Raw genomic sequence first — 25,067 nt, 5'->3', positions numbered from 1 at the left:
CATTTAGTATAGAGGTACAACAGGCAAAACCCTTTTAGTTCATATATTAAGTAAAAAGTAAAAGAAGCTAGTCAGCAAGATAGAAAAAAGGAAGAGTTAGCATAGGTAAAGAAGGTGGAATGCTAAAAGTCGAGTGTGGTTTTGTATGGGGTTCAGTGGTTTTCTGATTAGCCTTCTGAGTAGGTAAATGAAACTGTAAGCATTGTCAAAATCTTGAACCAAAGGTATTAACTGTATTGGTGCTGAATAACCTCCCCATTCTCGGCACTGGGCCATATGTCCTAAATTCCATTCCAACCATGAGGCGGTAGTTAAAGAATGAATGGGATGATGGCCAATTATTTTTTCTTGAGAGTCACTGTCTGTTAGGAGAAACTGCTTGCTGAAAAATACACTTGTGTTCATGACACTTGCATATTCTATGTTAACATTGATTGATGGTTTTGTCTTCCACAACAGGTCTTCTTCGGGACAAGTCACGCCCGAATGTATTTGTTCCTGGGACTGCTGGACGCCCTTGGCTTCGGTGTCAATTGCTGTACTGGCATGTCCTGTCTCATGAGGAAGAAGGTCTTGGATGAAGCTGGAGGTAAGGAAGCAGATTTTTTATTCTTGAATAGATAAAGAGAGCAGTGTAATGAAATAAAGGAAAAAAATAGGTTGCTAAGTAATTAAAAATAAAGTTTAAATTGAAAAAGGATCATGGTAGAATGGTAGAGGTGATGAAACTGATAAATTTAATTTTCTTTTTTATACGGTGGCCTTTTTCTGGGTGTTACATTTTAATAGCACCTACATGGAAGAGAGTTGTTAAAAAAAATTACTGTATTTCCATACAGTAGTTACTGTATTTCCATACAGTAGTTGACTAATTTGTGTTAATTTTTGTTTCCTGTACTGAGGATCCGAGATGATATGATAGGTACAGGATAGAGTAGATTTTACATTATGTACGATAATTCTTATGTTATTACTGTACATTTTTGTCAATACCTACAGTCATTAGAGAACCATACTCATATTCTGTTAAGCCTTACTATTTGGAGAAGATTTTAAGTTTTTTTTTCTATTCTTAGATTGAATCTATGTTGGTATTTTGGATTTAGAAGTTTTTCTATATGTTTGTAAAGTAATCCAAGAATTATATCTAAAATTTCCAAAATTCTCAAGAGCTGAATAGACAGTTGTTTACCAACTCACAAGATACAAATCAACTTAAATATTAATAAAATGCTGGCACTGCTACATAGTGATGGAAAAGGGGATCACTTTATGGGTAGTTAACATTCAGGAAAAGTTTAATTTATCCTTTTCTTGTTGATGTACAGTTGAAAATTAGAAGCATGTGAATATTGAATACTGTAAATACTGAAATAATAAAATTATATTACACTAACGGAATAATGATGTGATGATGCAGAGCATAATTCTTGCATAAAAGATTTATGGACAATAAAGGGAATTTCTTTAAAACAGATATTATACCTAAAAAATCACTCTGGCAGACCTCCACCACGGCAGCTTATTTCTCGACCTTTTGGACTGATTTGGAAGTTTTGCTCTTCTGTGACCTAACCTTTGACCTTCCAAAATTTAATAATTTCCAGCTCGTTACAAAACAGTTTAAAATCCCAGCAGGTTTCATTAATTTACAATTAAAATTGTGGCTGTATGGTTGATGACTGGAATTTGACAATTTGCTTGACCTTGACCTAGGACTCAACCTTGACCTTCAACCTCAACATGTATTAATTGGCATGGATTTTCATGCACTCAAATATGAACCAAGTTTGAAGCCTCTGTGACAACGATGTCCAAACTTATGGCTGAGTACGCGAATTGGACATTTTGCTTGACCGTGACCTTGACCTTCTAAAATTCAATCATTTCCAGCTTTTTATATTAAAGTTAATCCCTGCAAGTTTCATTACTCTATGATTAAAATTGTGCCCAGGAAGCTGTTCACAAATAAACGCACACACAAACATGGGCAAAAACTTAACCTCCTTCCAACTTCGTTGGCGTAAGTAAAAATGGTTTTGCTGGTGTCATTATATTTTTTTTTCCAATTACTTGGTTATTACTACAATTTAAGAAGTGTGTATTCAAGCTATGACCTCATACAGCATTTCACTCGCAAAGTTCAGTGAAACTTTTTCTGTCCTTTAAAGACCTGGCTGTATATAGTGTAAAGTATGATTCTCTCTGTAAACCTGTAAAGATTTGTAGAGGAAAAGTTTGTCAAGTGAAGAACTGATCTAATGAGGTGTGAAGGGTATTCTCATTGTGAGATGTTTAGGCTCTATTCAACATTAAAAGAGAAAAATAGATATAACTCGAAAGATATCCTGATTAAATTGGGTAATTAGGTTTCATTGACGACCTTTTGGTAGTTTAAGCTGTAATCACTGCTCCATTCTCACTCTCCCTCTCATTCTTATAAATCCACAGGGACAACCATTCCTGCTTTCTCTTCACAGACCCCATCTCCATCTCTAGTTTCCCTCAGGCTCAAGCGAATATCTTACAGGACATTGGTATATTATAGCATCTATGGTAGGCTATTTAACTAGTACCTTGTACAGTATGCTGGAATCTTTTGTAGTACTTGTGCTTTTTGCAGCCCTTGTACTGCTTGTGAGAGTTTTTTGGTGCCCTCTTCTTTGAGCCAAACACCTAGTGGAAGCAGCAAGGTTTGTGGCGTTATACTGTCACTTGCCTCACCCCCATATTCCTCAATGTCCATTTGAGATTTGTGCATTGACAAATAGCAATTAAAAAGTAGTGTCCTTGCTTTTTCAAGAGGAGTAGTTCTGTTACCTCCTCTTAGGAGGAATCTGTCTTGTCTGTAGACATTTGTAGGTTGGCTAAACTTTTTAGAGACTTAACTCTTGAATAAGAAAGGCTGCAGTATGCCTGCCAAGTCATCTACCATATTCCCTTGGATTTCAAACATTCGTACCATTTTGCCTAAGCCTTCATTGCAACCACAAAATTGTTTGGCGCTAGCACTCGCCATTCTTTGATTTTTCCAAAATTGGACCTTCTACCTGATTCAGCACTTCAGCTGAGCTCTCAGCCTTGGTTACTGATAATCCTGTGTCCTTATAGGCATTCTCTTCCATATTTCCACCTACATGTGATCATACGACTACGCATTTCCTGCTATGTCTGGCTTTAGGTACTTTAGCTTGTTTTTACAAGCTCACAATACCAGTAAAGCACTTGCCTTTTAGGGACCAGCTGTATATACATCTGTTGTTACATAAGCATCTGTGAGGCATAAAGTACATACCTTTCAGGCTCAATCCTCTTGTACCTGATGACACGCAAGCTCTCATTGGTCATAAAACACCTACCTTTCAAGCATCAGCTGTGTTCATATCTGTTTTTGGAGCCATCGATTAATCGTATATCAGTCCTGGCACCTACAACTGTTTATAAGACATTAGTGTACAGTAACTTCTTTATTTGTTATTCTGTTGCCAGTTAAGGTGACCTCTACAGCTTCTGTTTTGAAGGTTGTGTCCACTCTAATGCCATCAGACTCCTTCTCTTTTGTACAGTAATGCCTCACAGCACTAAATTAATTCTTTCTGGAGTCTCTTTCGTTTCGTGAAAATTTTGTGTTATGAGTCGCATTTTACATGTAAATTGCCTAATTTGTTGCAAACCCTACAAAAACACCTCATTAAATTTCATAATAAAACTACAGTATAACCACAACAAAATACTGTACCGTACAGCCAAATACATCTGAACTATTCAATATACCTTAACTAACAGTTAATACCTGTAAATAAAGTAGTTATTAGAACATAATTCAATAATTAATGGAAAATATAATACATACATACTGTACATATACAAAATATACAATGCGATATGTACCGTACTATTACTGTGTAGTTACCCTACTATAGAGAGATGGTTGTTTAACATTTTCTATTATGTAAACAACCCGTTTTCTTCAACTGAGCTCATATTTTTAATGGGCGACTTTTACTTTTGGCTGGGCTGTCAAATCTCTCTTCTTATCATGAAACATTTTTTGTAATGTAAGTCAGAAAAATCTTCGCGTCTCATTTTGCAGCGTGAAAATTTCATAAGCAGATTCTTTCGTAAATAAACTAACGAGTTTGAGCAGGACTCGAACCCCAGTCTGGCGTTCACCAGTCAGGGACATTATCACATCGGTCACCACAACCCTGTAATTATATCTTATATCGTTTGGGACTTAGTGCATATATGGGATTTAGTGAGTATACAGTATTACACTTATGTAAATGGATTACAGAGTAACTTAAATTAGAAGCAAGTGGCTGCAGCAACATCTATTGGCAAATGTTGATTGTGCAGGCGAGTATTAGAAAGCTAATTTTAACTTCAAAATTACACATTCTCCTTCAGCTGTAATGCACATACTTTCATGTTCCAATTCACTCAAATTCGAGGAGATTTCAGAGATATATTTTCCAAAGAAAGACATTCTAATTTTGAGCTCTGTGCTTTAGCCTTAACATAGCTTTGTGGTCTTCTCAGAGTCATGGCTTAAGTAAGTTGCAATATGGCTCCATCTTTTAGGTATAAAAATAGTCCTATACCTAAAAGAATGGTTAATCCTTGCCAACTCCTTGCCTGGGAGTTTGAATGCAAAGCACTATTTCCAACCCTTTAGGTAATTTAGGAATTGTTGTCAGTCCGCAAGTCTCGACTTATTCTGTTTCAGTGGATAGTACAGTATAATTGTGAATTACATTGGATTCAGCTCTTGTTTTTTGGGGGCGGCTCCCTGAAGAATTTTAGGGTCCGACAACAACTCCCTACCATCAAGTGCATGAGCTTTCTGGTCATCTTGGTACCCTTAGAAAAGTTTAAGCACCATTCTCACATCAGAATGAGACCTTTCCTGTTCCATCTGAAGGAGTTCTTGGACTGAGTCTCCTCTTCCAAATAGACCCTAGTCCCTTTTTCCAGTCTAGGCTGAATCCTCAGTTAGTGGAAAGACAAGGCCCCATTCTCACATCAGAATGAGACCTTTCCAGTTCAATTAGGAGTGCTGGGACTGAGCCTCCCCTTCCAAATAGACCCCAGTCCCCTCTCCAATTTAGGCTAAATCCTCAGTTAATGGAAAGTCAGTTTTACTTCTGTCAGGCTTCTGCCTAGAAGTAAGAAATCTATACAGACCTGTATTCAAAGGTGTCTATCGGTGGCTGGGGAGAAACTTAATGGAGTCATACTTTATAGGTGTGTGGAGCAAAGGGAATTAAGAGTTACACATCGACTGTTCAAAACCTTTGCCATAATGAAATTTCCAGGTTTTGGCTGAGGATCTGGTGTAAAATAGTCATGACCCTCTATGCTAACAACACTGATGCATTCTTTCTTTTGAAAGCAAGTAAGAAACAAAGATCAAGTGTCTCTTTCCTTGCTCAAGAACTGCATTGCTGGACAGTTGAGAAATATGACCTAATTACTCTACTACAGTTCTCTCAAGGAAAGATGAATATACTGGTAGATCAGCTGAGCATGAGATCAGCTCCTGCCAACGGAATGGTCTTTACATCACACTACCTCAACTTGGTGACTTTGTGGACAACCTTATGTGGACACATTTGGCTCCTCTCTCAAAACGTGCTACATAGCAACGTAATTGTATTTTTAGCGACCAGAATTGTTAAAATTGATAATTTAATCAAATTACATGAACCAAATATAAATATTAAAATATGGTGGATCTTTGCATTTTTTTTTGTATTAAAGGATTGAAGATTAATACCAAGCAGCCACAGCTGCATCCATTGTGACAGACAAAAATCTGGTAATTCAATTGAATATTTTTTTGGTATCTCTTAACCCTTTTACCCCCAAAGGACGTACTGGTACGTTTCACAAAACCCATCCCTTTACCCCCATGGACGTACCGGTACGTCCTTGCAAAAAAAATGCTATAAAAATTTTTTTTTTCATATTTTTGATATTTTTTTTTTTGAAAAAATTCAGGCATTTTCCAAGAGAATGAGATCAATCTGACCTCTCTATGACCAAAATTAAGGCTGTTAGAGCAATTTAAAAAAAATATACTGCAAAATGTGCTGGGAAAAAAATAACCCCTTGGGGGTTAAGGGTTGGAAATTTCCAAAGAGCCTGGGGGTAAAAGGGTTAATGTCCTTATCTTGGTAAGTGGTACACAATACTTTGTAATAATGAAATTTATACATACGTTATTTAAATTTAAACGGTGTTGAATCGTGGTATTCGAAAGGAGCAGTAATGAAAAAATTCTCATGATCGAATTGGTGACTTATTTTATTGAAGTTGTAGATATTCAATAAATAGATTACACAACACAGTATGATTACAGAAAATGAAAGCTGAATTTGAACATATTGTATGACTTTCTAATGACAACAATCGGTAAATATGTACAATATTGGATAGAAACTTTAGAAAATTATCATTATTCTTTAATTTATTACATGTTTGTATTTTGAAGATTTTTTTATATGCAGTACGCTCTCCTAATCTGCAGATTTGGCATCCACAGAGTGACTTATAATGCTTGACCATTTGGTATTTATTTAGATTTCTGTACAGTATATGGAGGTTCACTTCTACATGGGCAAAAAAATTTAATATTTTGTGGAAAAAAGAAGTCAGTGCCCCCCCCCCAAAAAAAAAATCACTTCTAAAGGAAGGATTACAATCCATTATCCCTGAGCCAAAAGAAAGTCCCCTACCCCATTATGAGACTGATTTTGAAGGCAAGAAAGATTATCTTTTAGATTTCTTACTTAAAAAAAGCAAGTCATGTTGAAAGTATCTAATGTTATTCTTTCATGACATATCAAAAGAGCTTTCTTCTAAACCAGGTACACAAGTTTACCCTAGTAATAAGTTATCAGACAATAAGATATTCTATATAAATTCTAACTATCTTTTAGAAAGAGAGGGTGTGCCCCTCTCACACTTTCTCTCTTGTATGTCAAGATAAGTTTTGCTTGTACAGGCATTTGTGTTTGTCTGGTCAATGGTCAAGCTCTAGATAGAGAGAGAGAGATATACAGTATTGTCAGTATAAGATTTTAATATAGCATACTCTATTATTATTAGAGTACTTTACATTTACTGATGTAGTGTAGTATAAATTTTTAAGTATAATTACAAATCTTATTAGAATATTTACAAACATTGTAAAGTAAAAACAGTAAATACATCCTTAGTTTGCAGTCTCATGTTGTCCATTGAATTCCTTACCCGTGAAAGGGCCTCAAATATAATATCCTCAGACAAGGAGGATCAACTCTGTGTTTTTTATAACTAAAAACCTTTCAAGTGAGCCCTATGTGACTAAGGAATTTTGACTGTAGTCTAGTCCAACTACTAATATTACAGTATTACTATAATATGATATTTTAATTATAAAATAAATTTTTGAATATACTTACCCGGTGAATATATAATAGCTGCAACTCTGTTGCTCGACAGACACATACAGTAAAAACTCGCCAGCGATCGCTATACAGGTTGCGGGTGTGCCCACCAGCGCCAACTGTCGGCCAGATACCACTCTCGATGTAAACAAAGACTCAATTTCTTCTCTGTCGACGTGTCGACAAGACGTACTTTACTCGCTGTTGAACCTGGAGTTTTTCCCATCATATTTGGTGAAGTACTTTAATTTGGTTTGAGCTTTCGCAGTACAGGTGTTTTTCTTCAAATAAATCCTTGAACTCTTTTTTTGGATCGGATTAATTGTTGATGACTTAGATCGTTTTTTGGAATTTTCCCTTGACTAATTCAAAATGGCTGACCCTTCACAAGTTCCCAAGTTCAGAAAATGTAATGCTAGGGACTGTCATAGGCGTCTTCCGAAGGCTTCTCTCGACCCTCACACTGTTTGTTCCAATTGTCGGGGTAAAACCTGTCAATTGGAAGATCGGTGTGAGGAATGCGTGGGCCTTTCGGAATTCGATTTTATCGAATTTGAGAAATATACACGCAGACTAGAGAGAGATAGGGTAAGGAGAAGTTCTTCTAGGTCGGTAGATTTTTCCTCTCCACATGCCCCTGAACCTAATCCTTCCCCTGTAGTGGTTGTTCCTAACCCCCCTCCTAGCACTCAGGAACCGTCGATGGCAGACATGATGCGTGCTATTCATGCCTTGGGGGAGAGAGTTGAGTCTTTAGCCAGTGACCGAAATCAACTCATGGCGGACGTTAAGGAACTCAAGTGCCAAAGTGCCACGAAGGATAGTGTCAAAGTGCCTAGTGTTACGCAAAGTGTTGTGAACAGTGTTGCGCTCGAGGGTTCGTCTGTTCGTGCCTGTCGTCCTCCTAGTCCGGGACCTCTTGCAAGCTCCCAAGCCCAGGGGAGAAGCAATGTCGTACGACTCATGGGTTCGAGAGGCCTTGATCAGCGAACAGACGTTCCCTCTATGGTATCAGGCGTATCTCTCCAAGATCGCCCCTACCAACGTAAGACGAGAGAGCCTATTTTTACCTCGTCGTCCGAAGGTGTTTCTCGTAAGAAACCTTGGACCAAGGTCTCCAGACCTTTAAAGCGTCAGTCGGTCCCTTCAGGACAGTTCGGACCCGTTGCCGTCATCTGATGACTGCTCGCCGCCTAAGAGAGGCAAAGTTGTGCCGTCTCAGTCGCTCACCCCGTCTGTTACCGCACCTGCTTCCGTAGACCCTAAATGGGTGTTACTGCAAGACATGCAGTCCAAGCTTGCGTCCTTGATGGAGGACTACAATGCGGAGAAGGTTGCCACTGAACCTTCTGGCCAACAACCATCGAAGCGGTCTGTTGTGCGTCCTGTTGACGTTGAGGTAGCTTTCTCGCGTCAACCAGTTGGGGTTGTACCTCCTCCGATGCGACCCAGTGTGGATTTCAAGCCGCACGTTGACGTTAGGCAACGCACGGATGTGGTTGGTGACGTTCAGGACGTTCATCAACCATCAGAGGTGACTTGTTTTGACGCGGTGCGTCAACCTCCGCAACCCGGTATGGTGTTGACTGCACAACCCAGACGGTCTAAACAGTCTCGGGTGGACGCTGTGCGTCCTCGCGCACCTGTGGTTGTTGACAGTTCCCAGACTGTTCAGCAGTTCCATGACGCTGCGTCCGGCTCCGTCACGTATGCACCAGTGCGACCGGACTCGGCGAGTCAAACGTTGCCCACACCTTTGCCGTTTTCTCATCAGTTATCGGATGAGGAACTGTCAGATGAGGACGTTGCTGAACCACATCCTGAGGATCAACCTTCAGAACTTGATGAGCCTAAAGCAGTTCAACCATCCTTGGACTTTAGAAAAGTCATGGCTGTTTTTAAGGAGTTGTTCCCTGACCACTTTATTTCTGTGGCTCCTCGTTCGCCGCCGTCAGAGTTTGTCTTAGGCGTTCCTACTACCATGCCGGCCTTTACTAAACTCGTTCTCTCTCGCTCATCCAAGAGAGCTTTACGGCTGTTAGGCGATTGGTTGGAGACCAAGAAGAGTTTAGGGAAGACAGCATTTGCCTTCCCCCCATCTAAACTCTCGTCTAGATCGAGCGTCTGGTATGCCACGGGAGAAGTTCTCGGCTTGGGAGTTCCTGCCTCTGCCCAGGGCGACTTCTCAAGTCTTGTAGACTCTCCCCGCCGCCTTGCCATGAGACGCTCGAAGATTTGTTGGTCACCCTCGGACCTGGACCACCTTCTTAAAGGTATATTTAGGGCGTTCGAAGTCTTTAACTTCCTAGACTGGTGTTTAGGAGCCCTGAGTAGGAAAATCTCTTCTGCTGATAAGGATGTTTCCTTACTCATTATGTCCTGCATGGACAAGGCCGTCCGTGATGGGTCCAACGAACTTGCCGCTTCATTCACGTCCGGAGTCCTGAAGAAACGAGAGTCTCTATGTTCTTTCCTGTCTGCTGGAGTGACGCCATGCCAAAGATCTGAGCTACTCTTTGCGCCCTTGTCCAAGTGCCTGTTTCCTGAAGTCTTGGTTAAGGAAATTGCCTTGTCTTTAGTGCAGAAGGACACCCACGATCTAGTTGCGTCCTCGGCTCGCAAAGCTCCCCCTTTGCCAGCATTGTCTGCTAGCCCTAGGATGGACACTCCAGCGTCTCGGTTTATCCCGCCCTTTCGTGGCAGAGCCTCCAGCAGGGGAGGTGCTCGTGCCGAAGGGAAGAGAGGGAAGAGAAAAGGATCCAAGTCCTCTAAGGGCAGAGTCTGACTGCCCGCAACTTCAGACAGCAGTAGGTGCCAGACTCAAGAACTTCTGGCAAGCCTGGGAGAAGAGAGGCGCAGATCAACAATCTGTGAGGTTGCTCAGAGAGGGGTACAAAATCCCTTTTGTACGCAAACCCCCTCTAGCGACGTCCCCCATCGATCTCTCTCCCAGGTACAGAGAGGAAGAAAAGAGACAAGCCCCGAAACTGGAAGTGTCTCTTTTGCTAGAGAAGGGAGCGGTGGTCAAAGTCTCGGACCTTCAATCACCGGGGTTTTACAACCGTCTCTTCCTAGTATCAAAGAAGACAGGAGGTTGGAGACCGGTGCTAGACGTCAGTGCTCTGAATGTCTTTGTCACAAAGACGAAGTTTACCATGGAGACCACAAAGTCAGTCCTAGCAGCGGTCAGAAAGGAAGACTGGATGGTCTCTCTAGACCTAAGGGACGCCTACTTCCACATCCCTATTCACTCAGACTCCCAACCCTTTCTGAGATTCGTCTTCGAAGATGTGGTGTACCAGTTTCGGGCCCTGTGCTTTGGCCTAAGCACAGCTCCTCTCGTGTTTACGAGGCTTATGAGGAATGAGGCAAAATTCCTCCACTTATCGGACATCCGAGCCTCCCTTTATTTGGACGACTGGCTTCTCAGAGCCTCTTCCAGTCGTCGCTGTCTGAAGGATCTCAATTGGACTCTAGATCTGACCAAGGAATTGGGACTCCTAGTCAATTTGGAAAAGTCACAGCTGGTCCCATCCCAAACTATTCTGTATTTAGGGATGGAGATTCACAGTCAAGTTTTTCGGGCTTTTCCGTCGGCCCCCAGAATAGATCAAGCCCTGCTCTCCATCCAGAAGATGCTGAAGAAAGAACGCTGCTCAGTCAGGCTGTGGATGAGTCTGGTAGGGACGCTGTCATCCCTGGAGCAATTTGTCTCGCTAGGAAGGCTACACCTCCGTCCTCTTCAATTCCATCTGGCTTTTCACTGGAAAAAGGACAAGACGCTAGAGGCGGTCTCGATCCCGATTTCCGAAAAGATAAAGTCTTGTCTGACTTGGTGGAAGGACAATATCAGCCTACGAGAGGGTCTTCCCCTGGCAGTTCAGATACCCAACCACGTTCTCTTCTCGGACGCATCGGACTTGGGCTGGGGCGCGACGCTGGACGGTCGGGAATGCTCAGGTCTGTGGAACTCGAGTCAGAGGAGCATGCATATCAACAGCAAGGAGCTTTTGGCGGTTCATCTGGCCTTGATAAGCTTCGAGAATCTCCTTCGAGGCAAAGTGGTGGAAGTAAACTCGGACAACACCACGGCCTTGGCGTACATTTCCAAACAGGGAGGTACCCACTCACTGACGTTGTACGAGATCGCAAGGGACCTGCTCATCTGGTCAAAAGATCGAGGCATCTCCGTAGTAACGAGGTTCATCCAGGGCGACTTGAACGTCCTAGCAGATTGTCTCAGTCGGAAAGGTCAAGTAATTCCAACCGAATGGACCCTCCACAAGGATGTGTGCAAGAGACTTTGGGCGACTTGGGGTCAACCCACCATAGATCTCTTTGCAACCTCGCTGACCAAGAGGCTTCCAATCTATTGCTCTCCAGTCCCGGACCCAGCAGCAATACATATAGATGCCTTCCTCCTAGATTGGTCACATCTGGATCTTTACGCATTCCCACCATTCAAGATTGTCAACAAGGTACTGCAGAAATTCGCCTCTCATGAAGGGACAAGGTTGACGTTAGTTGCTCCCCTCTGGCCCGCGAGAGAATGGTTCACCGAGGTACTTCGATGGTTAGTAGACGTTCCCAGAAGTCTTCCTCTAAGAGTAGACCTTCTACGTCAGCCACACGTAAAGAAGGTACACCAAAGCCTCCACGCTCTTCGTCTGACTGCCTTCAGACTATCGAAAGACTCTCGAGAGCTAGAGGCTTTTCGAAGGAGGCAGCCAGTGCGATTGCTAGAGCAAGGAGAGCGTCTACCATTAGAGTCTACCAATCGAAGTGGGAAGTCTTCCGAGACTGGTGCAAGTCAGTTTCCGTATCCTCGACCAGTACCTCTGTAGCCCAAATAGCTGATTTTCTCTTATACCTGAGAAAAGGACGATCCCTTTCAGCTCCCACTATCAAGGGCTACAGAAGCATGTTGGCCTCGGTCTTCCGGCATAGAGGCTTAGATCTTTCCAACAATAAAGATCTGCAAGACCTCCTTAAGTCTTTCGAGACCACTAAGGAGCGTCGTTTGGCTACTCCTGGGTGGAATTTAGACGTGGTCCTAAGATTCCTCATGTCAGACAGGTTTGAGCCTTTACAGTCAGCCTCCCTGAAAGATCTCACTCTTAAGACTCTTTTCCTGGTATGCTTAGCCTCGGCTAAAAGAGTCAGTGAGATTCATGCCTTCAGCAAGAACATCGGGTTTTCGTCAGAAAAAGCTACTTGTTCTCTGCAACTTGGTTTCCTAGCCAAAAATGAGCTACCTTCTCGTCCTTGGCCTAAATCTTTCGATATTCCTAGCTTATCGGAGATCGTAGGCAATGAACTAGAAAGAGTCTTATGCCCTGTTAGAGCTCTTAAGTTCTACTTAGCTCGTACTAAACCTTTACGAGGCCAATCTGAAGCGTTATGGTGTTCGGTTAAGAAACCATCCTTGCCTATGTCAAAGAATGCTTTGTCATATTTTATCAGATTGTTAATACGTGAAGCTCATTCACACTTGAGTGAGGAAGACCGATCTTTGCTTAAGGTTAAGACGCACGAGGTTAGAGCTGTAGCAACTTCCGTGGCCTTTAAGCAAAATAGATCTCTGCAAAGTATCATGGACGCAACCTATTGGAGAAGCAAGTCAGTGTTCGCGTCATTTTACTTGAAAGATGTCCAGTCTCTTTACGAGAACTGCTACACACTGGGACCATTCGTAGCAGCGAGTGCAGTAGTGGGTGAGGGCTCAACCACTACATTTCCCTAATTCCATATCCTTTTAATCTGTCTCTTGAAATGTTTTAATGTTGTTTTTATGGGTTGTCCGGAAGGCTAAGAAGCCTTTCGCATCCTGGTTGATTTGGCGGGTGGTCAAAGTCATTTCTTGAGAGCGCCCAGATTAGGGGTTTGATGAGGTCCTGTTGTATAGGTTGCAGCCCTTGATACTTCAGCTCCTGGGGGTCTGTCAGCATCCTAAGAGGATCGCTGGGCTCCGTAAGGAAGATGTACTTACAAGGCAGAGTAATCGTCTAAGTCGACTTCCTTACCCAGGTACCTATTTATTTTGGTTTTGTTATATTGATAACTGTCAAAATGAAATAAAAAACTCTTAGCTTATACGATGTAAACATATTTAACTCTGGTCTCTACCCACCTCCTTGGGTGTGAATCAGCTATTATATATTCACCGGCTAAGTTAAATATTTAAAAATGATATTTTAATTATAAAATAAATTTTTGAATATACTTACCCGGTGAATATATAAATTAAACGACCCTCCCTTCCTCCCCAATAGAGACGCAGTGGGATGAGAAGAAATTGAGTCTTTGTTTACATCGAGAGTGGTATCTGGCCGACAGTTGGCGCTGGTGGGCACACCCGCAACCTGTATAGCGATCGCTGGCGAGTTTTTACTGTATGTGTCTGTCGAGCAACAGAGTTGCAGCTATTATATATTCACCGGGTAAGTATATTCAAAAATTTATTTTATAATTAAAATATCATATTACAGTAATAGTAGTTATTATTTACAAGTGACTAGTATTGCAGAGCATATGTATGCAGGGATTCCAAAAGATTAATTGAAACACCAAGCTCAAAAACTAAATACAAAACATTCTCATAGAGTATTGCCAAAGGATTAGGACAGTGACTTGGTCATTTGTTTGGTAGGACAGACATGTATATGGTATTTTAATGACAGATTCTTTGGATGTCTTGTTTGTCTTTTCACTCTCATTCCTATGATGAATTTTTCATTTGCAGGCATAAGTGCATTTGGCATTTACTTGGCTGAGGATTACTTTTTTGCTAAGTACATCCAAGATCGAGGCTGGGGAATTCGCATATCTTCGCAACCTGCTTGGCAGAATGCTGGAATTTCACGTGTCAAGAGCTTTTTATCTAGGTTAACAAGGTGAGAAAATATTAAACTTAGGAATTTAAATTACAGCTTGGAAAAATTAAGTCATATACAGTAAAATTGTATACTTACATATAACATCATGCTTCATCAATAACATTACCTTTATACCATAAAAGGCAGAAAGAAAGTGAATAACCAGTGTAATCTTGCAATGAAGGAGAGAGCTCAAAGACTTGAAAATGCATCCAATTAGACAATCTAAAAAATATGCATTATTGATAGCTAATGTTTACTTACACTGCCCAGTTGTAGTCTTTTCCAAAAAATATATGTGAAGTGATTCTAACTGGTTGGTATCAAACCTTTCAAGTTCATTAGTTTGAATATAGTTTGGCTATTAATGAAGGTAAACAAAAATACTTCTTCAGTAAGGTAGTCTGTTATTTAAATCTTTGAGTACAGTACCTTGAATATTTTTATCAAGTGTCCTTTAGGTATTCTAGCTTTATTTTATATCCAGTGTTATTCATCATCCTAACACTGTTATATCAGCTCTTTGAAAGTGTCTTGATTGATGATATTAAATTTTGGCATAGTATTACAAGCTTGGCATTTTTTATAAAAATTAAAGTGCCTTTGTAAGTTGAATGGTATTTGGCATTTTACTGACCATTCGTCTATTTTCACCAGGTCTTCTTGCAAATGTCGTTATTAATAAAATTTTTGTATCTTTATACCCATCTTTTTTATTCTATCGACAAACTAATTATGCTTGTGAGCCCTATGTCCAGGTCACTTAAGTATATAATGACAATCAAAGGAACAAGTACCAAAACATGATGGAAATCCCCAGAAAATTTTTTCCAACAATGATATTCTGTTTATTGGCAACTTACTGTTTTCTGTAGGGAGCCTATGCTTTACTGCAATGCACTGTTTTACTGAATTATATGGGGCTCTCAGTCGTATAATTATGTTGTAATTTAATAAAGTTATTTAAATTTTAATATGATGTTTACTTTATAAAGTATAACATATTTAATAAAAAAAATATTTTACTTGCAGATGGTGTAAATTACGTATAGCAATGGTTCCTCATACCATCATTTTGGAGCCCTTCAGTGAATGTATGATACTTGGACTGGTGGCTTCATGGGGAGCCACAGTCTTGTTTCATGCGGATTACCTTACATTTTTCCTGTTTCACACTCTCATGTGGTCACTTGCTGATTGGATTATGCTCAATATTGTCCAGGTAAGAAAGGATTGACAAAAATAATAAGACAAGAAGGTACTGTATTTTGGTATGACTAAACACAGCAACTTTAGTTGAAACTGAAGCACTCACCCTTTTACAATTTATTGTCTTTTATTTACTTGATTTGACTTTATCCTCACTACCTCACATTTGTGAATAGATTTATTTGTAGTTTAATATGCCAAAGTAAATTGACTGCAATCATAAGACTTGCCTGAAAGTATTTTTGAATAAAACTTTCATTCACTCTTGAATAATACTTCTATTTAAATGAAACTTTCATATCAGGAGTGAGCGTAGATGTGTTTGAGAATAAGCTTGATAAATACCTAAGATGCATCCCAGACCATCCAAGACTGGAAGATGCAAAATACACCGGAAGATGCATTAGCAACTCTGGTGGATATACGAGGTGCCTCACACTGAGGGACCTGGGGGAACCTAAACATAGAATAAGGCTCATTACATTAAACTTTAATTTATTATCCCTTCAATTTAGTTTCAGTTTATTATTTTCATTTTTGGGGGTTAAAGTGCTGTGCAGTAAATGGCTAGAATAGGTAATCAAGTATGAGTTACCAAAGAAATATTGTTTCCCCTGCTCTAAGGTCGGTGTATCAATATGCAAGCACGGACTCAGTGTCTATAGGGAAGACCTATAAGTTCAGGCTCATTTGACCTTCCTACAGCACCTCAGTAACTGAAAGTTGTTTACTGTGAGTGATGTCGTGCACGGTTACTTAGAAAGGAGCTATCCTCTCAGATTTTGACGGTGTGCCTATGTCATAACAAACTTTCAACCTCCATTCACTCCTAGTTGTTAGTTCAGAAAATATCTTTAGTATTTTGTCATGTATTCAAGATCACTTTCAAGAGCAATATTAAGTACCCGAATTCAGGGTTTTTCTTCTTTTCGTGGCATAATTAACAAATATAAGTATACTTTGGTTAAGCGCAGGCATTCAAGTAATTGCGAGTTTGTTTACGATTACTTGGTGGGTCACCGGCTCACTTGGTTTTAACATTCATGCATGTCTTTCCCCTTCCAGTAGGGTCACTGTTTCTTGCCCTCCATACACTAGTTGCTGTGTTTCCTATAAACTCATAAATACATTTAGTAATGAAATTAAAGGAAGGCTGACTTTTGGGCATTATATCTAGGCTAGCATAACTTAATTGGAGGGTGTCTAGCTGAGTTAATGGTCAATATTATTACATTTGATTGTAACTGCGTTTAGTGTTCTGGCTTAATGATAGTTGAATCCTAACCGAGTGGTCCTTATTTTAGCCTATCAATTAAAACTTTAAGGTTTGTATAGTGGTGGGATTATTCTGCTTCTTCAGCCATATCACAGCAGTTTTAAACCTATTTTATAGATGGTAATTGCACATACATGATTGTATTGCAATACTTAGATATTCCAGTCCTTCTCCAATGAGTACAGTATATGATCATGAGATGAGAGGGCTGGCTGGTTAGTCAGCCATTCTTACAGGTAGTTCTCCTAACATATTTATTGGATGTGGGTATTAGAGGGAGAAAAGAGTGTGTGCTCAAATTTTTGACTAAGTTGGATCATTCCTCCTTCCTGCATAAAGGACTTTTGCAAAAAGCCTTATTTTTAATAGCTTTAGCCCTGGGTGCAAGTAAGTGAACCGGCAGCCTTTTGGAGGGACTAATAATTCATTACAATAATTCCTGCTTGTCTTCTCTCTGACTCCAGGTCTAATTTTCTTAGCTAAAAACAAAGAACCTCTGCACTTATTGTTCAGTAAATTTAGGGAAACCAATTTATTTTACTATCCCATATACAGTAAAATCATTTTCTATGATTTCTCAAGGACTAGATTATCAGTTTTCCTATTTTCAATATGGCAGTCGTAAATAAACGTTTGCTGTACTTCTGTTCCTCTTATTTCTTTGTGTGCTCATTTATATTTAAAATTTTTACTTTATGATTATGCTGAAAGATACAAATTGTTAGACGATAACTAGATAGGCCAGGAGTGTATATTTACCTAGGAAAATATCAGAAGAGGTGAACAGTACAGTATATTGGGAGGAGAGTGATGGAAATGGAAGTACAAGGAACGAGAAGGAAAGGGAGACCAAAGTGAAGGTGGGTGGACTGTATCAAGGATGACCTTCGATCAAAGTGATTAACCGGTGATGAGGTGTGGGACAGAGGTAGATGGAGAAAGCTGACCAGAAACATCGACCCCACATAGAAGTGGGAAGAGATGTAGACAAAGAAGAAGAAGTAGTAGTCTCATCTTATATTGCCCAGTTGCGATAGGTTATGCCGTATTTTTTTGCTTTTGATACTTGTATATCCACTCGAGTTGTCCGGGGTAGAGGAAGAGTACTACAGTGAACCCTCGTTTATCGCGGTAGATAGGTTCCAGACGCGGCCGCGATAGGTGAAAATCCGCGAAGTAGTAACACCATATTTACCTATTTATTTAACATGTATATTCAGACTTTTAAAACCTTCCCTTGTACGTAGTACTGTTAACAAACTACCCTTTAATGTACAGAACACTTAATGCATGTAATACAGTACCCTAAACTAAAACAGGCACAAATATTAAAGGCGACTTTATATCATCGTTTCCTAAACACGCCAAAAAGCACGATAAAAAATGGCAACCAATGTTTTGTTTACGTTTATCTCTGATCCTAATGAAGAAACAGACGCATTTACACATCTGTTTATAGGTTAGTTTTTGCATCAATTATATTGATTATTCAGTACAGTATGTTGATTTGGTTATTACTAATGTTTTACTTAATTTTTCTTAGGACTTCCAAATGAAATTTTTTTTCTTTATGACGCCGCCTGAAACGACGGCGTCATGAAGTACGCTCAGTAAACAAACTAAGGAATTTAACCCGCATGATGAAAGTGATAAATAATGATATTACAGTAAAAGCTTTTATAAAATATGTTATTACAAATATTATTTACCGTATCTATATAAAATCATACATACGTAGCAAAGCAGGAAAACAATCTACGAGAGAGAGAGAGAGAGAGAGAGAGAGAGAGAGAGAGAGAGAGAGAGAGAGAGAGAGAGAGAGAGAGAGAGAGTTGTTTTACATACGTAAATGTAAATTTTAAACAAAACAAAAATAGCCCCATTTCATATAAGATAGATTACAAATATTTTACTTTATCATATTACAGTAGTCTGTATAATACTGTAAAGTTCAGTACAGTATGTTGTTGTTAAAGTCGTGGCGATGAAATTCTCACGAAACAAAAACACGCCATTTGATTACAACAGCTGATTCATTCTATCTCTCTCTCTCTCTCTCTCTCTCTCTCTCTCTCTCTCTCTCTCTCTCTCTCTCTCTCTCTCTCTTCGTGTTATACAATACTTACATTTAGATGGAGAAACTAAAATTAGTTTTCTTAGTGTCAATTAAATACGAAACGAAATAATTAGGCCGAGTCTACATCCATTTCAATCATAGCTAAAAATAGGGCATCCGATTTCATCAGCAAACCACTATTTTTTGGGAAATATCATTTTATTCTAGAAAATTGCCACTCTTTAAATAGTTAATTGCACATTAAGAAAGCGTGTACTTTTGTTTTTAAATTTCGGGTGTGTTTTAAAAATCGAGTATTGTTGACTTTTTTTTTTTTTTACTTCTGGCTGTGATTAGATCAGCTGTCATCTAGCTGCCGCTCTTGAGTGTGTACGAATACACTAACAAAGTATCATTTATACCATTTCTTAACTTATTCAAACCGTCTACAGTATACAGTTGATATTACATAAGCACCAATGTGTTATAACCTATCAAATTTTTTTGTTTATTACATTTAAACCCCCCTCTATCTCTCTCTCTCTCTCTCTCTACCTATCTCTCTCTCTCTCTCTACCTCTCTCTCTCTCTCTACCTCTCTCTCTCTGTGGGCTACTTTTCACTACCTCCCATTCCTTACCTCTCTCTATCTCTCTAACAAATGATATCTTTGTTGCTCCTCAAAGTTTCATTTATATTGAAAATCAATCATGATTCAATTTTCCTTACTTTCTCCAATCTCGCACCATCGGTCACATCGCGGTATTTTCGATATTTCCGGAAAATCCGCAATATATGTATAGACATGGGTTATGAAAAAAATCCGCGAAGTGGTGAATCCGCGAAGTGGTGAATCCGCGATGGTCGAACCGCGAAGTAGCGAGGGTTCACTGTACTTCTCAAGAATCTTCTGCCAAGAAGCAAAGGATATCTATCAATATTGACACAAAACATATGATCATCAAGCAACATGAAGAAGGAAAGAAAGTTTAAACAATCACTAGTTGTATGGTCTTATCTAGGGAATTCTACGATATCTACCATCCTAAAGAACAATGAATGAGTGAAGGAGATGGCCAAGACTGTAAGAAGATACAATGCTTTGATAACAAGGAAGCAAAATGGGCTGAAACATGATGGAAAAAATTGTTGGCCATTTGGTATTGTCGATCAAATAAGCCACGGTTGGTTCCAACTATTTCATTGGAGATTTAGTTTGCACAACCGTAGTATTTATGGTGAAGCAATAAGTGCAAATACTGAAGCAGCAGAAAAATTTATTGAATTTTTTATAAGATTATTGAGGAAAGAGGTTATCACCCAGATCAAATTTTTGATGAAGGTGAGCTGACTATTTTGCAAAAAAAAATGCAAGAATATATCTCCACAAAGAGGATACAAATATGTACAGGTTCAAGGCATTCAAGGATCATGACATTGCTTTCAAGCGTTAGTATTACAGGGCATAATTAAAACCACTTTCCATTTAACATTCCAAGAACCCACATGCTTTAAAGAAAGTGAACAAGCATACGTTGCCAGTGTTTTATTGGGCAAACAGCAAGGTATGGATGACTCTAGCTTTGTTCAATGACTGGTTCATAAACTGCTTTACACCAGCAGTCAAAGAGAATACTGCCTTGAAAAAAAATATTCTCCAAGATTCTTCTTTTCTTCATTAATCCCCCAGACCACTGAGACGTATTGATGACCTGCATCCTGATGTTAAAGCAGTGTATCTCCCCAAAAATATGACTTCATTTCAGCAGTCAATGGACGAGGGGGCCATAGCTGCTTTTAAGGCATATTATTTATAAACAAATTTTTGCAAATGCGGTAGCAGCAACGGAGGATGGTGACATGACTCTTTGAAATAGAGACTAACTCGCTTAACAACAGGGTCACTGGAATGGAACCCTGTTGTTAAACGATGAGTATCTGTACATGTTCGAGGTAAGAAAGCTGTTGCTTCAGCAAGGAAGGACAGTGAACACCAGATAAGTATTGAAGTAAGATTTTTTTCTATTGAAAAAGTTTTTTCTTCAATGATTTTCCAAACTACAGTGAATTCTTTGTGTAAGCCCTTTGTATTTTTAGTGGGTGATGTTTGAAATAATATAAACTTATTATTTTTGGGTCCTCCCTACTCTTCTTTTTATTACTATTTCTATATATATATAGCTTTATTCTTTTCAGAATGGGCCACCTCCCTTCAGCAAGTTTGAATTTGTTATAAGTTGGTGCTTCAGAGAAGTCAGCGCAATATTCATTTTCCTACATGCCATCTGGAACCCAGTCATCACCTGGCGCACTGGGTCTTACAAGCTACGTTGGTGGGGTGTGGCTGAGCCAGTTAATACCAGAATAACTGTCATGTGAATACAATTATCATATTTTGAAAAGTTAATGTGATAAATAGCACAGCAAACTGAGTGCATCTCTGGTGAAAGTAAAAGAGGTAATTTCTCTAGTGAGAACTATGAACAGATGGTATGCAGTTGCTGTGCTTGTATTGAACAAACTTGGACACCGATATGAACTGTATTCACACTCATCTTTTTAAACTACAATGACAGTTACCACCAACTGTAGCTTTGCTTCTTCATGTGTAGGGAAGTGCTTGCCATGTATCCATTCATTGGAGGGGCTTATCTCATGATGGTCCATATTGTGACAAGAATTTTGTAATTACTGTATTTTGTATGCTGATATTTGGCAGTCATACGGTATAGAAGTTAAACTATTTCTATGTAAAGATGTCTGTTTTCAGTTTCTATGGCATTTCTAGGAAACTAAATTATTTTCTTAAACATTACATCTTTGTGCAAGTTAATTGGGGGGAAAATATATGAAATAATGCAGACAAGGAAATTTTTAATTTTTCAGGTTTCAGAAGTCTTAGCAGAAAATAATTTTTTTATATGGTTTTGCTTTTATATAGTAGTGTATATTTGTATGTATAAAGAGCAACTGATAAGTGTCACTGACCATTAGTCTTACAAAAGCAAACTTGTCATACCCTCACCAATTGAAAAGGTGAAAATGTGCCAAATGTTTGTTGTAAAGCATAGTCCGTCCTACTTTATAATGAAAATGCTTTCAACATGTTAATGATTGCAGACTGCATTGTAGTAAATAATATTTGAGGTCTGTTACCATCTGGAATTGGCATTCATGGGAGTTTGATGTCAGTATCACTCTAGTAAGTACAATCATATCCCCAAGAGGAAAATGGGAACAGTAGATATAGGTGGATTATACTACAGTGAAACTTGTGATTCAAAACACTGTACAGTATACAAAATATTTTCCTCTGGATTGATTGTTCACATATATATTGGATCAGTCACAAAGTTGTGAAATATTTTGTGAAATGATAATGACAGAAAAAAAAGCCAAGTCTCTTGATTTTTTTTTTTCATAGTGTACAAGTACATCATGTATAGCATTACATGTTACTGTTTGAATACATCAATAGACAGGATAAATTGAAAGGCACAAACCCGTTTAGTATGTATATAAAGGTCTTGCCATTTAGTGTAAAGCCACATGTGCTTGAAATTTGGAGTGCTTGACATAGTGCTTGTATTTTGTGCCTTTTACATATGTGGCATTCAATTGCATTTAATGACCTTTTCATTAAAGTGAAAATATTATGTTATTAGTTTGTTAAGTCAAAGAACCAAGAATTTTTGCTCAACACATTTGATAAGTGTTTTAAGCGTGTCTTTCGTTACAAAGATTTTGGAAATGTTAAAGTTCTACTTGGTATGTTGTAGAAGTAAAACAATAATGGAGATTTAAGTACTTAATCCTTACAAGGATTGTACAAAACAGCATATAGTATATTTGATTATTGAAAGAAAGAGTTGATTTTATGAAACTTGATTGTGTTTACAATGTATTTATTTTTCTTATTGTTTAAAATAAATCTATAAAATGATTATACATACATAATTATTTATAATTCACAATGTCAGAAATGTTTTTCTTGGTTTGTTAAAGCCAGACTGACACACTCAAGCTTTATGCAAGAAAAAATATAATTTTTGAAAGTTTCCTAAAAGTTAAATAAATTATGGGCAGATCTCTAAAAAATTTTTTTTTTCATTTCTGCTAAAGCCCTCCAAAGCAGCACCCAGATGTAATTTACATTTGAAGACTACAGACCACACTACCCCCAATAATTATATAATTTCTATTATGTCTGCCACCCAGTAACAGGGTCATTATTTTCAAATTTCCAAGCTGCTATTTGTTTTATTTGTGCTATATATTCTTTACTATAATTTGACAAAAATTAGTCACTGTTGTGCCATTATTGAAGAGGCATGTTTTCCTTGATAATTTTTAGTCAGCATGACAAGGCAATATAGTCAACTTTTTTAAGTCAACCAGTGGAGTTACTCTAGTCTTTGCTAACAATGGAAACTCAAAATTGAGCCTTGTTTTAGTAGCTTTCCTTGTTACATTCCAAAACTTTTTGATGTTTGGTCTATCTAATTTTCTTGGTAAGAAACTACTTATTTTTTTCTGTGGTGTTGCCTAATTGTGTGAGCAGACTGGTTAGAGAAGATTTTGAACCTCCAGCTTACACACAGATTTTGGTCTAGTCATAATAAAAATGCCATATATCTTACTATGTACAGTATGTGGAAATCCTTTTATACTTTACTGGTTCTGAGAAATCTAACAATTATAATAATTTGAAAAAAAAATTGTTTTAGAGAATTAAATGTTATTTCCCATCCATGTGTGCCATGCAGAATTGTGGTGCCTCACTAATAATTTTGGTCATTCTACCTTGTTAGTCTGTGATTTGTTGTTTGTACTTTTCCAAGTTTTTGAGGTTTACAAAATTAAAAATGTGTTATTTTATATTTGTCATACAGTTCTATTATTTTATTTGACATGTAAATTGAATTTTACATTGGATAAAAAGTTATGAATTAAAAGGGTTTCTGAATAATACAAAATCCCCTTGAGCAGATTTTTAAAAGATTATTTATGGTTATTTACATTATCAGACTTGCATGGTAAATAGTACTTTTATTTTTACATAATGGTCGCCACCTTTATTCAAATTTAGTAGTCTCTATGCTGATGTATTGTGGAATTCAAGAATTGCCATTTTATAAAGAAAAATTAAATTACTTATGTACTGTAATATTATTTTAGTTTAATTTTGTGTAGTACATTGAGTAAGCAATTCCACCATAAATCTTATTTAGTTTTATGAGGCATAGAGATTTAATTTATTTTCAGCTATGTAATTCATTCATTTTCATTACCATGATTTATTTGTGTGTATACATGATCAATTATTTTCCTAAAACCATACCATCATAACGAGTAACCTTATTATACTTTTGATCTAAAACTAGAATTACACAATGAGAAATATTAACAATATTATAAAGCATCATTCATGTAGGCTGACATTTAACCACCTTTTTTATACCAAAAATTTTAATAATACTAAATGTGAAACTTCAGCAGGTGCTAAAACAGTTGTCATAAAGATGCTTCAAATGATAAAAAAATATTTAGCAGTTATGTTGTGATCAAAGAGCCAGTTGTTAAGGTAGGCAAGTGAAAATATTTTTAGCTAATGCACTACATTAGAGATCTAAAAATCAAAGTTGTTCAAAGTAGGAATTTGTTACACATTATACTAAGGAATTTTTTCAATGACCCAGTTAATTTGCCAGCTTAAAAAGCTTTGTGGCCAATTCTCATCCCCAAGTATTGTATATGTTTTGGAAGTTGAGATTTTGTTGAACCACGATGGAAATAAACATCTTCTTTTGTAATTGTTATTTCTTTGGAATCATTACTATTATTATCATACTGTCGGGTTCAAGTTGCTGAACATTTGCCTTCTCAAACAAAGCATTTGAGAAAAAATTACTGTATCCCTGTCGTCAAACAAATCTTCAAATAATTACAACTTCTTGTAGCTTGAAAGAGTTATGACAAGCACCAGCACCAAATGCTGCTAAAACAAAGGTAACTACAATGCTGTATACTCTGTCCATACATAACTGTCTTAAACTAGACACCTACAAAATAGTTAAACATATTTGATTATTTCATATATGTATACTGTAGTTTGTTCCGACACAGATTCAAACCTTCGCTATTTATTAGGATATTACTTTCGGCAACACTGAAAACCAGCCAAGACAAATTTAGTGAGGGATAATTACCCCATCCGC

At 38.1% G+C, this 25,067-nt stretch overlaps 1 protein-coding gene across 2 annotated transcripts in view; it reads left to right on the top strand.

The window, feature by feature from the left end:
* Nucleotides 1–24,662, top strand: part of GlcT (ceramide glucosyltransferase) — a 160,425-nt gene extending 135,763 nt beyond the window's left edge. For both annotated transcript variants that reach the window (XM_068387683.1, XM_068387682.1), the window contains exons 6-9: nt 460–589; nt 14,176–14,326; nt 15,341–15,530; nt 21,046–24,662. In XM_068387683.1, coding sequence (XP_068243784.1) covers nt 460–589; nt 14,176–14,326; nt 15,341–15,530; nt 21,046–21,228 — 654 coding nt within the window. In that variant the 3' untranslated portion in view covers nt 21,229–24,662. The remainder of the gene's footprint in view (nt 1–459; nt 590–14,175; nt 14,327–15,340; nt 15,531–21,045) is intronic.
* The last annotated feature ends 405 nt before the right edge of the window (nt 24,663–25,067 follow it).

The sequence above is a fragment of the Palaemon carinicauda genome, chromosome 1 (genome assembly GCF_036898095.1).
Source record: "Palaemon carinicauda isolate YSFRI2023 chromosome 1, ASM3689809v2, whole genome shotgun sequence".
NCBI lineage: Eukaryota > Metazoa > Arthropoda > Malacostraca > Decapoda > Palaemonidae > Palaemon > Palaemon carinicauda.
Note: the sequence above shows the minus strand (reverse complement) of the source record. Positions and strands in the feature narration are given on the sequence as shown.